General features: G+C 39.2%; 1 protein-coding gene across 2 annotated transcripts in view; it reads right to left on the bottom strand.

Annotated features, from left to right (window-relative positions):
- Positions 1–16,957, bottom strand: part of CCDC167 (coiled-coil domain containing 167) — a 274,771-nt gene that overhangs the window by 199,256 nt on the left and 58,558 nt on the right. For both annotated transcript variants that reach the window (XM_044060336.1, XM_044060343.1), the window contains one exon: positions 13,608–13,702. In XM_044060336.1, coding sequence (XP_043916271.1) covers positions 13,608–13,702 — 95 coding nt within the window. The remainder of the gene's footprint in view (positions 1–13,607; positions 13,703–16,957) is intronic.

The raw sequence follows: 16,957 nt of genomic DNA, 5'->3' as shown, positions 1-16,957 counted from the left end.
AGGACAGCGGGAAAGTGGATCAGAAGTTAGTGATGGAGAAGATACAGATTAGAAAACGGTTAAAAAGAAAAGATCTACTGGAAAAAAGGATTAAAGAAAAGAACATTTCAGGCTGTAGGTTTGAAGTAAAAAAGAAATGAAATGGATAAATAAATAATTTACTGCAAATTAAGAAGGGAAGCAAACATTATTATATCTGTCAATTCTAATGGTATAAAGAATGTAGTAAGAAAGACTGGGGTGTTAGAAATGGTGTAATGTATGAAGTACATTTAACAGTATTAGAGGATATTAGGGGTTTAAATAAAGAAGAACGGAACTTTATGGATTGGAGGTATAATATGGAATTTGAGTAGAGGAACATATTTGAGGATATATATATTATATAGGATGAGAATAAAAATTTTAGATTCTACTTTAGATAAATTAGAAATATAAATGGTAGTTGACTTTAGGTAGGAAGGGAAAGTTTACAGGCTTACAGCAATATATGGTTATGTAATATGTAAAAAAAGAGAAATTATTTCAAGAAATGTTTAACTATGTTGCAGTAAATATGGATATAATAATAATAGGAGATCTTAACTGTGAATTAAGAAGTAAAAAACAAAAAGAGAGATCAGATAAGAAAATAATGGAAGACATAAAATGTGGGAATTCAGAGTTATAGAACTTGAAAAAATGTACATACAGAAGAGGAAAACTGAAAACAGAAATGGACAATTTTGATATCTAAAACTTTAAGAATAGCGATAGAAGATGCAATAGAAACATTTTGGATCATTTGGCTGTGTGGATAGAAACAGAAGAGAATAAAGAACATATAAAATTAGGAGAGGAATAAAGAGAATTAATGAAAAAGAGGGGAATGAGAAAAAGATATAATAAAGTTATAGAATGATCATTTTTGACTATAGGAGATTTTTATAATAATTGGTCAGAATGGTGGATAACATTTACATAGAAATATAAAGGAATACATTTAATATGGGAAAATAAAAAAGACAAACAGATAAAAAGGAATGCAAAGAAACACAGAAATCTGTGTTATACAATCTGGACAGAAATGATAGGGAATAGTACAGAAAAGAAGAAGGGATTTATAAAAGGATCAAGAAAAAATTACAAGATTTATAGTAATAGTATACACAAAAATATTTTACAAGGAAAAATGGAAGAAGCATTGCCATATCTAAGCAAAAAGTAAAGGATAGCAGTGGCATAATGAGAGAGGTGAAAAATAAGGATGGAGAAGATGAAAGAGAAAAATGAATATTATGACTATTGTAGTGCAGTTTTGTTAAAGAGATGGTGGAAAAAAAAAGAGGGATAAATAAAAAATAATTGCAGGACAAAGCAGTTTACAGAAAACAATTAATAAAGAAATGGAAAATCAAATTATGAATATGGATTTAGAAAAGCCAATGAAGGAAATAAATATAAATTCAGCAGTAAGACCAGACAGTATAGAATATTTAATTTAAAAGAATTTGACACAATGGCAGAAAAGTATTTAATAAATGGTTAAACAATGGCATTTTTGATGCAGAAATATGTAGGGGCATTAGGAGGTTGGTATAAGAGTGGGAGGGTGGTATAATGGTTAAGGTGCTTACCTTACAGACACATTGTGCAGGGTTTGAATCTTACATGGAGTAATTGGCTGGGCTTAAAATGGCCCACAAGGGCAATTAACCTACTAGTAATCTATGAACCTGCATGGAAAAAAGGGGAGAAGAATGAAATAAAAAATTGGAGGCTAGTAATGTTGATTAATAGTGATTATAAGTTATTTATTAAGATAATACAAAAGAAAAGATTACAGCATAAATTGAATTATGTAATGGAAGAGGGCATTTATGAAAGGAAGCCAACAATTATTAATGCTAATTAGGGAAATGGTAGAAGATATCAAAAAAGAAAAAAAAAAGAAACAAAATTAATGTTTGCTGACATAAATAAAGCATTTGATTCAATACAGCACAAAATGTTATGGCAAATAATGGAAGAATATAATAGTAATATAATAGTATATGAATAAAAATGTATGAGAGTCAGTATATAAAATATTAAAATTAGAATCCTAGTAAATGTTTGGCTAAGCAAAGAAGTTGAAATGAATAGAAGTTTAAAACAAAGGTGTCCAATGAGTAATATTTTGTTTGCAATGGTCATGAATTGTGTAGTAAGAGAGATACTCACCAGGCTGAACAAGGAGAAGGTCACGGTGAGCTGCCTGTCGGGCGCTAGGATCCGCCACATAACACAAGCACTCAGGTCACTCCAAGGCAAGTACAAATATGACTCAGTCATTGTCCATGCTGGTGTGAATGACCTGAGATGTACCTCCCTGGACTACATGAAAAGAGACATAGAGGAGCTCTCTGAGCATGTAGCCCAGGCCAGTATGACCCTGACCTTGAGTAGCATCTTACCCTCCCCAAGAATGATGCCACAATATGAAGACAAGATGATCAATTTCAACAATTGGCTTAAGTATTGGTGTCATTCAAAGGGGATCCAATGCCTGTCTGCCTGGGATGACATGCTCGACAAGCCACGATGCTTCGCTAGGGACGGCTTGCACCAGTCACCCCTGGGCTTTCGGATATTGGCAAAGGCTCTTGCTACCACCATAGTGCCTTTTTTAGGCAAGGCTCAAAAGACAAACCCACCTCCATAGGTATCACAAGGGATAAGAAACTAAGAGTAATGCTACTCAACGCCAGAAGTCTAAACCTCAAGATGCACGCGACTAAACTCTCCTTAGCATGGAGAACATCGATATCTGTGCAGTAACAGAAACCTGGCTCAAGGCTCCCGAGAGCACCCCAGCACTACCAGGTTATACCTCATACCATGCTTTTCGGCCCCAAAACTTGGACCGAACCACAAAAGGAGGGGAAGTATCAATATTCGTCAAAGATACCCACACCTCCAGGTTGGTGGCACAGCATGAAGCATCACAGACTATCCATGTGCAACTAACAGTGGGTAAAACTGCCTTCCAGTTTATAGCCTGCTATAGACCACCCTCCCAAACACAGGAACCCCACTCGGCCTTCCTGAGAATACTGGAAAATATGAAGGTCTCTCCAAACACCATTATATTGGGCGACTTCAACTACCCAAATATAGACTGGGAGCATTACTCTAGCTCCAACACCCTAGCCCAAAGGTTCCTAGAATTTATAAACTCAAATGCTATGGAACAACTTGTTACCACTCCCACAAGAGGGGAAAACATACTGGACCTGATCATCACCAACATGGGGATACTATGTTCCAGACCAGAAGTGTATCCCTCACTGGTAAGATCAGACCATAAACTAATCTCACTGGATATTCACATCCCGACCCCACCCCCTGCCCAGAAAAACCACAGTGAAAAACTTCTCTAAAGCAAATTTCACACGCCTCAAAACTGAGGCGGAATCCTTCAAAGCCCCCGGGCCTGTGGAAAATACGGCCCAGACCGCAGAATCCTTTATAAACGCATTCTATGAACACCTTCAGGAATGCATGGCTCATGCAATCCCAAATAAAACCAAGACCCAATCCTCCAAAGGCAGACGTCCTGCCTGGTGGACGCCAGCCACAAACAAACTATACAATAGAAGGAGGAAGCTACTACATGATAGAGCAAAATCCCAAAAAGGGAAGGCATCTCTGATCAGTATTAGCAAAAAACTACGGGCACTCATAAAATCGTCTAAGGCCAGCTTCGAGAGAAAAATTGCACAGGACACTAAGGATAATCACAAGGCTTTCTTTAGTTATGTTACGAACCTGGGTGGGAATTCCCAGATATGCTCAGAATTACTCCAAAATGACGAAAAATACACTGAGCCCACAGACATTGCCAACATCCTAGCTGACAGGTTCAGTGCAAACTCCTCCCCCCCCTCCCCACCAAAAGGGCAAATATCTATCCCAACAGAGTGCTGCCCCCCTGACATCTCAAGTAAGAGCCGTCCTCTCCAAAGCAAAAAACACAGCATCAATGGGACCAGATGGTGTCCCGGGCTGCGTCCTACATGAACTCCAAGAAGAGCTAAACCCAAACATAAAACTACTGTTCAGTCTTAGCCTTACTACAGGATATGTACCCAAAGAGTGGCGTACAGCAACAGTGGTCCCTCCCCACAAAGGTGGTGCCTCAACGGATCCTGGAAACTACCGCCCCATAAGCCTGACTAGCTTGGTCTGCAAAGCTATGGAAAGGATCATCATGGACCTCATAAATAAAGATATTGGGGACCTACAGACACTGGATCCTACCCAGTTTGGCTTTGTTAAGGGCAGATCCTGCCTCTTAAACCTGGTCGATTTCTTTGAAACAGTCAACAGGGCCATTGACGAGGGGAAGGTGGTCCACACAGCCTAACCTGGACCTCGCAAAAGCCTTCGATACAATACCCCACTCGGGCATTATAGATAAGCTCACCAGCTTAAATATAAACCCCTATGTCACTAGATGGGTTGCAAACTGGCTCAAGGACAGAACCCACATGGTTAGAATTGCTTGAGCCATGTCAGACTCCAAACCAGTTACAAGTGGCGTCCCACAAGGCTCAGTCCTGGGACCTCTCTTGTTCGGTATATATTTCTCGGCGGTACAGGCCAACACGGAAGGACTGTGGCTGACCAAGTTCGCAGATGACTGCAAACTTGTTCGCCATAATCAACTCTCCAGCCGACGCAAGCATCCTCCAAAAGGGCCTCATAGAAACAGACAACTGGTGCCAGAGCCATGGCCTCAAGCTAAACGCCAAAAAATGTACAGTCATCCCGTTTGGCAAAAACAAAGTGCCCACAAATTACCACATAGGTGGTAATCCATTAAGTACAGAAGAAGTGATTAAGGACCTGGGGACCCAAGTTGATAGCAATCTCTCATTTGACAACCACGTGGCCAAAGTGGTTAGAAAAACATTTTATATAGCCCACCTAATCATGAAGGGATTCACATCTAGATCAGGGGAGGTCATCGTGCCTCTTTACTCATCCCTCATCAGGCCCATAATTGAGTACAATGCCCCTTTTGGGATGTACCTTACCAGACACCTGCAGCAACTGGAAAGACCCCAAAAGTACCTCACCAAGAGGATCAAAGGGCTCAAACAGATGCCATATGCTGCCCGGTTAAAGAAACTCCAGCTCTACTCAGTGGCATACCGCCTGCTCAGAGGCGATCTGTGCCTGACGTATAAAGCCATGTCCAACCCGGAATTAATGGACATGCTGCACCTCAGAATATCCAAATCCCATCGAGCTACGCGCTCGAGAGACTTGAACCTCAGCACTGAAATAAACAGGACATGCTGGAGGGACAGATTCATAACCCAGAGGCTCCCTTCATTCTGCAATAAAATCCCAGTCCAGGTTAGGCAGAGTCCCACATTGACTCTCTTCAAGAGGAATCTTGATGAGTGGATGGGAGATCGTAGGTTTACCCTGGCTATCACTTCTGTGTCACTGTTAGACAGAGGCACAGTATACTAACCTCAAAAAAAGGCATAGCAAAATTAATTTAAAATGGGTGGCGAAAGCCAAACACACTCTGGCTAGGCTTATAAATGCCCTAGGGCAGATAGCCTAGTATGAACCTATGAACCTATAAATGAAGAAATGGAAAAGTAAATATGTACAGGAAATGGGTATTGCATATACAATTACATCTTATGCTGACAATATAATATCAATATCTAAAATAGCAAGGAAATGAAAGAAGTAATTATATGCAAATAAAAATTGCAAGAAGTTGGATCAGTAATGAATAAAGATAAATATAAGGGTTTTGGAGATGAGGATCAGTTGGGAGGAATACAATTTGGAAGAAAAAAGATATCAATATTAGGAATTGACTTTGGTAAATACTCTATATTAAATGAACAACTGGAGAAATTTTTGAGACATTAAAAAGGACTTTGCGTTATAAGGAAGATGTACAGGTTGTCTTTTAGAAAGAAAGTACATACAATATGGATGGGAAAATATCATACATAGCTACTGTATATTTATGATACCAACAGATTTCGAAAAGCAAATTCTTGAAATAATCTTTAGATTTATATGGGGATCTAGGTTAAACCCAGTTAAAAGAGGAGTGTTTATATATATTTATATATAAATAAGGAGGATGGGGGATTGGGTTTATTGAACCTAATAGTATATGGGGCTTTGTTGAATCTATCTAAGGTATTCAACTGAAAATGGACAAGAACATAAATTGGCACTAAGAATATTTAAGAAAAAAAATGAAAGGGAATGGAAATCAATAAAAGTGAATAAAGGGGACAAATAATGTTTCTCTGTGCTTATAAGTTTTAGTAACTTATGTGTGTATTTATTTCTGCTGAATACCTAAGTTGTTTGGCTGGCTACTATATACCTACATCAACTGTATTACAAGCTGAGTTAAGTACAAACTTGCAATGTTACAGATAGTACTGCATTTTATGTTTCTGTTTATCTATTTGTTTCATTGAATATTGTGTTAAAGATAGTACTGCATTTTATTTTTCTGTTTATTTGTTTCACTGAATATTGTAGACTCTCTGTCTCTCTGCAGTTAGTTTCCCACCCTCCCTTCCTGTTCTTGTTGTGGTATTAATCTTGGTGGCTTTGGAATTGTCCACCCCTCCTGTAAATTTGTGTTTGAACACCCCCCTGGGTCCATCACATTTGCTCACTCAACCAAGTACAGTGAGATCATATTTTGATTTCAGACACTCCTTCCAGTCCCATCTGTTCAGCTCTATCCCAGTCTAGTGTCATTAGCTCATTCTACCCAATACAGAGAGAACATCTGAGAAGGCCAACCCACTTAGGTCCTTAACCTTGAATTATCTTCTGTCTCTCCTTTCTCCCTTTCCACTTAAAAAAAAACTTTGCTGGAATCTCCTTGTGTTCTGACTGAGTGTGCTTCTTAGCTAAGTATATTTTTTGGCACTTTTTAACTGTTCAGAGTTGAATAAAACAATAACGGAATTCAGTTCGGAATACAGTTTGAATAAACTGCATTTATTTAAACTGTACTTGTTTTAATATTGCTACAAACTGAAGTGTGCTAGCTTGCACTGCACTTGAATTGTTTTGAGTGGTGTTTTAGCTGCTTTTCTGTAAAATAAAAAATAATTCTAAGCTTGTTTACTGCCTTTCCTGTAACTAGTCTAGTCTAGATACAGATCTGCTGTATCTAGGACTGTTTGTAAGCTTCTGGGCCCCCCAAGCCTTTCTGTGTTGGAGGGAAGCCTTCTAGCTTATCAGTGGCAGTGGTAAGTACTAGGTAGCTCATCTACCACAAGAGTGGTTTCTGGCCCAAAAATTGTAGTTTATTGGCCGTTTGGGCAGTTTTTCCATCTCTTTCAACTTTCTGTTTTATAAGCCTGCATTTGCACTTATCCCTCCTTTCCTGCATCTAGTTTAGTCCAGATACAGAGTTCCTGTATTCAGGACTGTGTGTAAGCGTCTGAGCCCCCCTAAGCCTTTCTGTGTTGGAGGGAAGCCTTCGAGCTTATCAGTGGGAGTGGTAAGCACTAGGTAACCTATCTACCACAAGAGGAGTGGTTTTTGGCCCAGAATTTGTAGTTTATTGTCCGTTTGGGCAGTTTATCCATCTCTTTCAACTTTCCGGTGTTAAAGTCCACATTTGCGCTTGTTTTCCGCCTTTCCTATAACTAGTCTGGTCCAGATACAAATTTGTTGTATCCAGGACTGTTTGTAAGCTTCTGAGAAGTGCCAAAGTCTGCTGTTCAATTTTTCCCTTAGATCTGCTAGTTCTCTCCTCTCCTGCACTTTTACTAGATTATTAGTCTAGCACTTTACCATACCAGACTTCTTGTAGCAATTATTGTAGCACACAAAAGTGCTACCAGCACTAAATGTTCTACAAGGAAACAGCTCCAGTACTTATTATTAATGCCCATCCCTCCAGGCATGTCTAAAGGTCAGTTCCCAATGCTTTCTCCTATTAACCTGGTGAACTTGGGCATCCTGAGGCAATGTGGCAACTGCCTCATGTATACCAACCCTCTCCCCATACTTCCCAACACTCAGACTTGCGAGAGATGCACTTAACACATCCAAATTGGAAGCCACGCACTCTCCAGCCAAGACCGGAATAGCTGCTCAAGAGAAGAAGGTCAACACTTCCACCACACCACATGGAACACATAGCCCTCCAGAACACATGCCAGCACTGCCTTAACAAAAAAACACAAACCACACACCCACCTTCGCGGAGGCTCTCCATAAAAATCTACCCAAACGCAGAGCCCTCCAAGGCAGAAATGCACTTGACCACCACAACACAACACTAATCACGAGACACATAACTCTCCTAAACAGTGTGCAACTCAACCAAAGCCCCCAAGGCAAAACAGCATGCCCAGCACACTAGTCATAGGTAACTTGATAGTGAAGCACACTGATGTCCCACTCACTAGGTTGAATAAGGAGAAAGTAACAGTCAGCTGCCTGTCAGGTGCCAGGATCCACCACATAACGCACACACTCAAGTCCCTCAACAACAGGTACAAATATGACACTGTCAATGTACATGTGGGTGTGAATGACCTGAGACATACCTCCCTGGACAACATGAAAAGAGGCATGGAGGAGCTCTCGGATTATGTAGCACAGGCGGGTATGACCCTAGCCCTGAGCAGCACCCTACCATCACCCAGAATGACACCACAGTACAAGCAGAAAATGACTGATTTCAACAATTGGCTAAGTTTCTGGTGTAATTCTAAGGGGATCCAGTATCTGTCTGCCTGGGATGACATGACTGACGGATCTTGATGCTTTGCCAAAGATGGCCTGCATCTGTCACCCTGGGCTTCCGGATACTGACCAAGGCTCTTGCCACCTCTACAGTGCCTTTTTTAGGTGGTGTTCCAAAGACCACATTACCACCTAACAGCTAGAAACAAATGCAATCTGAGGGTTATGCTGCTCAACGCTAGAAGTCTAAATCTCAAAATACACTCACTCGAAGTCCTCCTTAAAATGGAAAACATCGACATTTGTGCTGTAACAGAGACCTGGTTCCCCTCCATTAACTGGGAAAACTACTCATGTACTAATACACTTGCCCAACGTTTCCTGGAATTCATTAATTCCAATGCCCTGGACGAGCTCATTCTTACCCCCACTAGAGGTAGCAACATCCCTGACCTGGTCATGACTAACATGGGCAACTGTTGCTCTACACCAGTAGTCAATTCTTCCCTGGTTAGATCTGACCACAAACTAATCACTTTGGAAATTCACACACCCCCACCCCACAACGGTAATCCTCTAAAGTTAGCTATGAAAACAGAATTGCAGCAGAGAGTAAAGACAACCATAAGGCCTTCTACAGTTATGTAAAGAATCTCCACAGTAATACCCAGATTTGCTCTGAGCTACTGCACAATGGTACCTCCTATACCAAGCCAACAGATATTGCCAATATACTGGCTGGCAGATTCAGTGCCAACTTTACCCCACCACAAAGGACCAATCACAATACCAGTAGATTGCCAGGCACCTAGTATTACTGGTGCACAGGTTAAAAAGCACTGTCCAAGGCCAAGAATACAGCTTCCATGGGACCTGACAATATCCCTGGCTGTGTTCTACATGAACAACAGAGTGAACTGGCACCTCACATGTGTGCCCTGTTCAATCACAGCCTCATCTCAGGCTTTGTCAATATCGAATGGCATACTGCTACCGTCATCCTTCTCCACAAAGGAGGAGCGACTACAGACCCTAGGAAATATCGCCCCATTAGCCTGACAAGTCTGATATGCAAAGCTATGGAACGCATCATCATGGACCTAATAAACAAAGATAGAGGGGAATCTCCAAACTCTGGATCCTACACAGTTTGGTTTTGTGAAGGGTAGATCATGCCTGCTCAACTTGGTCGACTTCTTTGAATCAGTCACCACAGCTGTGGATGAAGGCAAGGTAGTTCATACAGCCTGCCTTGATCTGGCCAAGGCCTTTGATACCATTCCCCACTCAGGGATCATAAAAAATGCATTAAGCTAGACATCAACCCCTATATCACTAGGTGGGTTGCAAACGGGCTCACAGATAGAACTCACAGTGTGAAAATAGCCGACTCCAAGTCAGACTGCTGACCAGTCACGAGTGGAGTCCCACAGGGATTGGTCCTGGGTCCTCTCCTGTTTGGTATCTACTTTTCAGAAGTCCAGGCCAACAGGAAGGGACTCTGGCTGACAAAGTTTGCAGACAATTGCAAGTTGAGAGCCATTATTAACTCCCCAAGTGATGCTGACATCCTACAGAAAGGCCTCACTGAGACCAACGACTGGTATCAAAACCATAGCTTTAAGCTCAATGCCAAAAAAGGTGTCATCCCTTATGGGAAAAACCCACTTCCCATGAATTACCACATTGATGGTAGTCCACTGAACATAGAAAGCATTATAAGAGATCTGAGAACACAAGACAGCAACATCTCTTTTGACCACCACACTGCCACTGTGATCAGAAAGTCCTATGTAGCACATCTCATTAACTAAGGGTTTTGCATTCAGGAAGAAAGAGGTCATTGTCTCCCTCTACTCTTCCATCATTAGGCCAATCATAGAGTACAATACCCCATTTGGCATGTACCTCACTACACACCTGCAACAACTGGACAGGATTTAAAAGGACCTCACAAAGAGGATCCTAGGCCTTAAACACTTGTCCTATACTGACAGACTCAAAAAACTCCAGCTATTCTCTGTCTCATATCGACTACTTAGAGGCAATCTCTGCTTGACTTACAAAGCCATGTTGGTCCCAGCTCTGTTAGAAATGCTACAACTAAAGAAATCTCAATCCCTCCACACCACACACTCCAGAGACCTCAACCTCATTACCACAATCAACAGAACATGCTGGAGGAACAGGTTCATAACCCAGAGACTGCCCATGCTATGGAATAGACTTCCCATACATGTCAAACAGAGAACCTCACTGGCCCTCTTCAACAGAAATCTCGATGAGTGGATGGGAAATACAAAATTCACCCCGGGGATCACTCCAGTGGCTCTACTCGACAGAGGCACTGGAACTAAGGTCGGGTGACACGATGCCAGGGTAATCCTATGGGCTAGGCTTGTAAAGGCTCCAGGGCTATTACACAGTACACACCTATGACCCTATAAATACTGCATGAAGAATATTGTGTGTCAAGATTTTTTATGGAGGTTACAAATGAATAGGTTGCTAATAAAAGGAAATATGCCCTATAGAAAAGAAAATGAAAGGACATGTCATTTCTGTGGTGATTTAGTAATGGCGGAACATGTTTTTTAACATGGAAAAGAGTTAAAATGTATGAGAAAATAATAATGCGAGAGAATTACGAGATTATAAACAGATAAATATGGATATGATCGAATGACTGAATATGGATTTTATGGGAACTGTAGTAAGGAATAAATTAGCAATTTGGATAGAAAAATGTTTTGTATTGTATGGATAATATGGAATGAAAGAATGAATGAGATTATGTTTAATGGAAACTGGATATTACCAAACATAATTTGGAAAATCAAATGGTGGTTATGGAAAAAAAGAGTAGGGGTCTATACCTAATGCATTTTTTTGGAAATATGTAAATGTTATATAGTTGTGTTACTCTTTGGAGGAAAGGAGAAGCAAGGCACTCTCTGGAGCTGGTAGGTGGTGATGGAGGGCTGCTATTGGACTTCTGGGAATTCCAAAATGGTGGAGAATGCAACAAAGCTGGATGGAGGAGCAGGAGAAAAAATACTGAAAGTTGAAGGAGATGAAATAACCTACAGTACTGGAAAATGTAGGAGAGGAAATACAAGTGCTGATATGAGTTGATGAACCAAGTAGAGCCAAGGCAAAGAGAAGAATGGAGGAAGGAACTGAGAGGGAAAAACATTTGCAATTTCTGAACAGTCACGGGGAAGATGACCAGCGGTAAGAATAAAAACTAAAAGTGATGGCAGTGTGAACAGGTATGACATTCCGGACAGCATTATTTTGCCAATAGGACTTAATATTAAAGATATTAGAACATTAACTCTGGAGCTAAACATGTTTGTGAAGTGACATTTAAAAGCTTTAACTTGCCTGAAAAAATATGATCAAGACTGAAAAAAAGAAAAACAATAGTGCAACTGAAAGACTACTTATTTCAGGGCTTGTGACTTCAACTAAAAAAGAAAATAAATATACAATCTAGGATTTCGGATAAGGAGAAGCATGTGTTAAAACTGTTTTTTTTTCATTATGTAGTAAGTACATGTAGTTAAAAAAATATGTGATAAATGAAATGTAAGGGCTGGGGGTTGGGAAGTGTGTGTAACAATGGATGTTAAGGATTGCAAAATTCAACATACATAAAATGGAGATTTTTTTTTTTGCCTGGTAGATACCAGATATAATAAAGAAGGGAATATAGGCAGTATGTATGGGGGGGTGGCAAACTGTTTGATTGGTGGGAAATTAAACATGTTCTGGAATACAAATTCTTATAAAATGGAGAAATAAAAAATATAGATGTAAATGTAGTACTAGGAACGGTAGAGGTATATGGCAAGAGAATGTGACAAAAAATGTAAGATTAATAGTGATTTATGCATATACTAATATGACAGGGAAAAAAGCACTTTGTTTTAAGAAATCAAAAAAATGTTTTAGTAAATGTGTCAATAGTAATGGTAGGAGACTAACTGTAATCTGAGGGAAGAAAAGGGAAAAATAACAGGACATTGTGATGTTAAGGGAATTAAAAAAATGTGGAGATTTGGAATTAGGAAAGAATAGAGAATTGGCATATAAAAGGAGAGTTTTTAAGACTGAAATTTGTTACATACTTTACTTGAATACATGAAAGAAATAACAGGGAAGTACAGATGCCAGAACTTTTAGATCATAGAGTACTACGGGCTTGAATAGGGGAAGACTGTGAAATAATAAAAGAGGGAAAAGGGATAAAGAGATTAACTGTAGAGTTTAAAAAGAAGGAAGACATGATGACAGAAATAAATATTATGGAAAGATCATGTGACGGTAAGACAACTTTATAAAAAAATAGACACAGTAGTGGGTAGTGCATAAGCTGAATGATATTTAGAAGGAAAAGAAGAATAAAAATAAATAAGATGAAATATAAAGAAGTTTTTACAAAATTATGAGAAAGAAAAAACAAGTGACAAGATAAGGGAAATAGAAAAACCAACATATGAAAACAATAAAGAAAAAGTAGAAAAGTAAAAATGATGTTACATTGGCAAATATTTTTTGAAAGAAAAAAAAAAAAGAGAGAAGGTTCCCCTTATTTAGGAAAGGAAGTACATGTATGAAACAAGGGAGACAATATGTCATATTACCAATATTTATGACATATGCAGATGATACAGTTCTAACAAGAAAAAACATGGGACGGTAAATGAGGTTGTAATAAGGATTGAAAAGCTGTTGTGCCACTAACACTGCTAAAAATATCAAAAAATATCAAAAATGAAAAAGTGTTACTTGCACTGAAGTTGTTCTTTGTACATGGTTTAGACTGAGAAGTGAAATCTAATTAGTGGGTTAACTAGGTGAACAGGCCTTACCTTCCTTCAGGTGTTAACTCATGTTTCCGCAACTTAAAATCAATGTGGTCTAAACTCTCTCTGCACACATTCAGCTTCTCTTCCACTGTGTCAATCTGAAATACAGAAGAATTTTTTTCACTAAACATAAACAAGCGTAGAAACATTTCTATAAAGATCAGCTGGGGAAAGCTGGCTTAAAATTTATTACTGTCATTACCACCTCTCCATTAAACACAACCCCATGACACCATGACAGTTGCATTCATTTTATTACAACAACATGGACTACTCTCGTAATTCTGAGAAGCAAAAAAGGGGCTAGTACAATTTATCTTTTATAAATATATCTTGATAAAGTAATCTCATATGTGCTACATTATTCCTGCGGTGTGCTCACCTGCATCTTGGATCATGACTGATGGGTTCCCTGACAAGTTCATTTACCAAGTTATAAAACAAACAATTGAAATGCGAAAAAGTGTCACTTGTACTAAAGTTGTTCTTAGGCAGCAATCATTTTCTTCATGTACATGGTTTACAGTGAAAAGGACTCTAATTAGTGGGTAACCAGACTCATGCGGAAAAAGATACAAAAGAAAATAAGACAGCAGGACTAAGATAAACAACGGATAATGGGGAGTGGAATAACAGAAAGACAAGGGACATGAACAAAATAAGATGGTACCACAATTTTATCATATTTTATTGCTTTAAACACTTTACTTATAATGCTACCTTTATGTGCATATTTCAGAACAAAGTATACCCAAATCAGAAACTTCAGCTAACACTGATTCCTTCCACCACCTTTTGCCTACTCTGTTACTCTGGCAGGGCACTCACAGGCACCAGATGTAAGGAATCACCACTTCCGAAGTTATTCAAACAAATCCTTTTATTAACACATTAGTGTCTCTCACTAATGACTTAACTTCAGCCAGGTGTCTGAAGTGTCAGAGTAGTGTGTCATCTTTGAATCACATGGGTCATCTTCTGATCATAATGAATTTCAGACATCAGTAAAGTACTTACCACTCTTAATATGCAAGCTCCAACAGACAGACCCTCAGTAATGACATTTTTGAAGATGGTACAACACCTGTCCTTGTTCATACCTCACTTGTCGGATAGAATTGTACTACTAGGAAAGCTGGCTGATCAAAATGCAGTTTGGAGAAGGTCACATGAACAAGCTAGAAGCTCTTAACTACTAAACAGAATGATGACTACTTTACCTACTGTCACATATTTTGATGCAGCTTTAACTATGACACATCAAATGGCTGCAAGTCATACTGGGCTAGGAGCAGTATTACTGCAAAAGGGAAGACCCCACTGCTATGAATCTAACATTTAACAGATATACAAACAGAAAATGTCTTTAAACATCAAAGTAAAAAGCACTTGTTAGATTACAAAGGATATTGCTCTTGCTACACAGATATGCTGCAGAAGAACAAACCAGGAAGACTAATACATGCCACATTGTAACATGGGCTGAGCCTGCATGTAGTTATGCAATGATTGATTCTCTAACTTAGCAATTAAAATGTAAATACGTTTAAAATGTTGCTGACACACATGGAAGGGCTTATCTACATAAATGAAAGGAATATTTTTGGGAAGAAGATGGAAGTCCTATGTTTCATGACACAAATTCCAGTCACATCAGAGAAACTGCAAAAATTCAAAAATTAGACAAGAAAAGACACAAAACTGCAACTGCTGAGAGAAACCATAATGCCTGGATGAAAGGACAATGCAAAGCATCTTCATCCATTAATCAGACCATGCTACCTTCAAAGAGCAGTTATCCTACACACAAGGCTTAAAAAAGAGAAAGTAATTATCCCATCTGAGCTGCAAAACCAAATGCTTTTGAAAATCCATGTGTCACTTCTGTGAATGTCCAAGTGCAAGCAAAAAGGCAGGGAGAGCACATTTTGGCCTTACATGAAGTGCAAAACAGTCTACTTTGCAGTATGCCAATTAAACAAAATCAGAAACAGAAAGTGCCACCTCATGAAATTCCATCAATGCCTTGGTTAAAGACAGGAACTGCATGTAGTTATGCAATGATTGATTCTCTAACTTAGCAATTAAAATGTAAATACGTTTAAAATGTTGCTGACACACATGGAAGGGCTTATCTACATAAATGAAAGGAATATTTTTGGGAAGAAGATGGAAGTCCTATGTTTCATGACACAAATTCCAGTCACATCAGAGAAACTGCAAAAATTCAAAAATTAGACAAGAAAAGACACAAAACTGCAACTGCTGAGAGAAACCATAATGCCTGGATGAAAGGACAATGCAAAGCATCTTCATCCATTAATCAGACCATGCTACCTTCAAAGAGCAGTTATCCTACACACAAGGCTTAAAAAAGAGAAAGTAATTATCCCATCTGAGCTGCAAAACCAAATGCTTTTGAAAATCCATGTGTCACTTCTGTGAATGTCCAAGTGCAAGCAAAAAGGCAGGGAGAGCACATTTTGGCCTTACATGAAGTGCAAAATAGTCTACTTTGCAGTATGCCAATTAAACAAAATCAGAAACAGAAAGTGCCACCTCATGAAATTCCATCAATGCCTTGGTTAAAGACAGGAACTGACATGTTTCTGCACAACAATCTAAATGTCCTAAGTATGAGAATCTATTTGAAATTCTAAGTAGTTTAACTCAAAGATATGACAACCACTTCAGTAACCAATACAATGAAATCAGCACTTGCTAGAAACAGAATTCCTAAAACAAGTAATACCAATGGTCCTTAATCTGCACATCAAGGGCTCAGATATTTTCAGCACACTTTATCTCCAAAGTATCCACAGTCAAATGGGGACGTAAAATCATGATGCAGAATGCAAAACATGTTTTAAGAAATGTGTTGCATCAGACAGCAAGGATATTCATTTATCACTGCTAAATTATAGGGACAAGTTCCTTCACGCCGTGCTACTAACTACTAATGAGAAGAAGGCTAAGAATCAAGGATCTTCTGACATTCTTCACACTTTGGTCTCTGCAAGTAAGATGCAAGTGTAAGAACTTTTCCAAAAAGTCATTACACCACAAGCAGTACTATGACAGAAGTGCAAAGAATATCCCCGGGATTCAAGAAGCTCGGCGCAAAGACGGTTTTAGCCTTGCGCCAAGTGTCCTCACTACAGATGGTGCAGCAGCGCCATATGAATATGTATGAGGGCATGCCGCCGCACCCTCGATGTGCACAAGAAATGTGTGCGAGTGCAGGGGGTGTGTACAAGTGCTCTACGGAGGTGTAAACATGCCCCGACAGTTGCACAACCTACTATGCTTACTATTAGAGCCCGCCTCTAATAGTAAGTCAGTAATGCACTAAT

The sequence above is a fragment of the Protopterus annectens genome, chromosome 1.part0 (genome assembly GCF_019279795.1).
Source record: "Protopterus annectens isolate FY-2018-M chromosome 1.part0, PAN1.0, whole genome shotgun sequence".
Taxonomy (NCBI): domain Eukaryota; kingdom Metazoa; phylum Chordata; order Ceratodontiformes; family Protopteridae; genus Protopterus; species Protopterus annectens.
The sequence above is the reverse complement of the archived record's forward strand: the minus strand, read 5'-3'. Positions and strand labels throughout refer to the sequence as shown.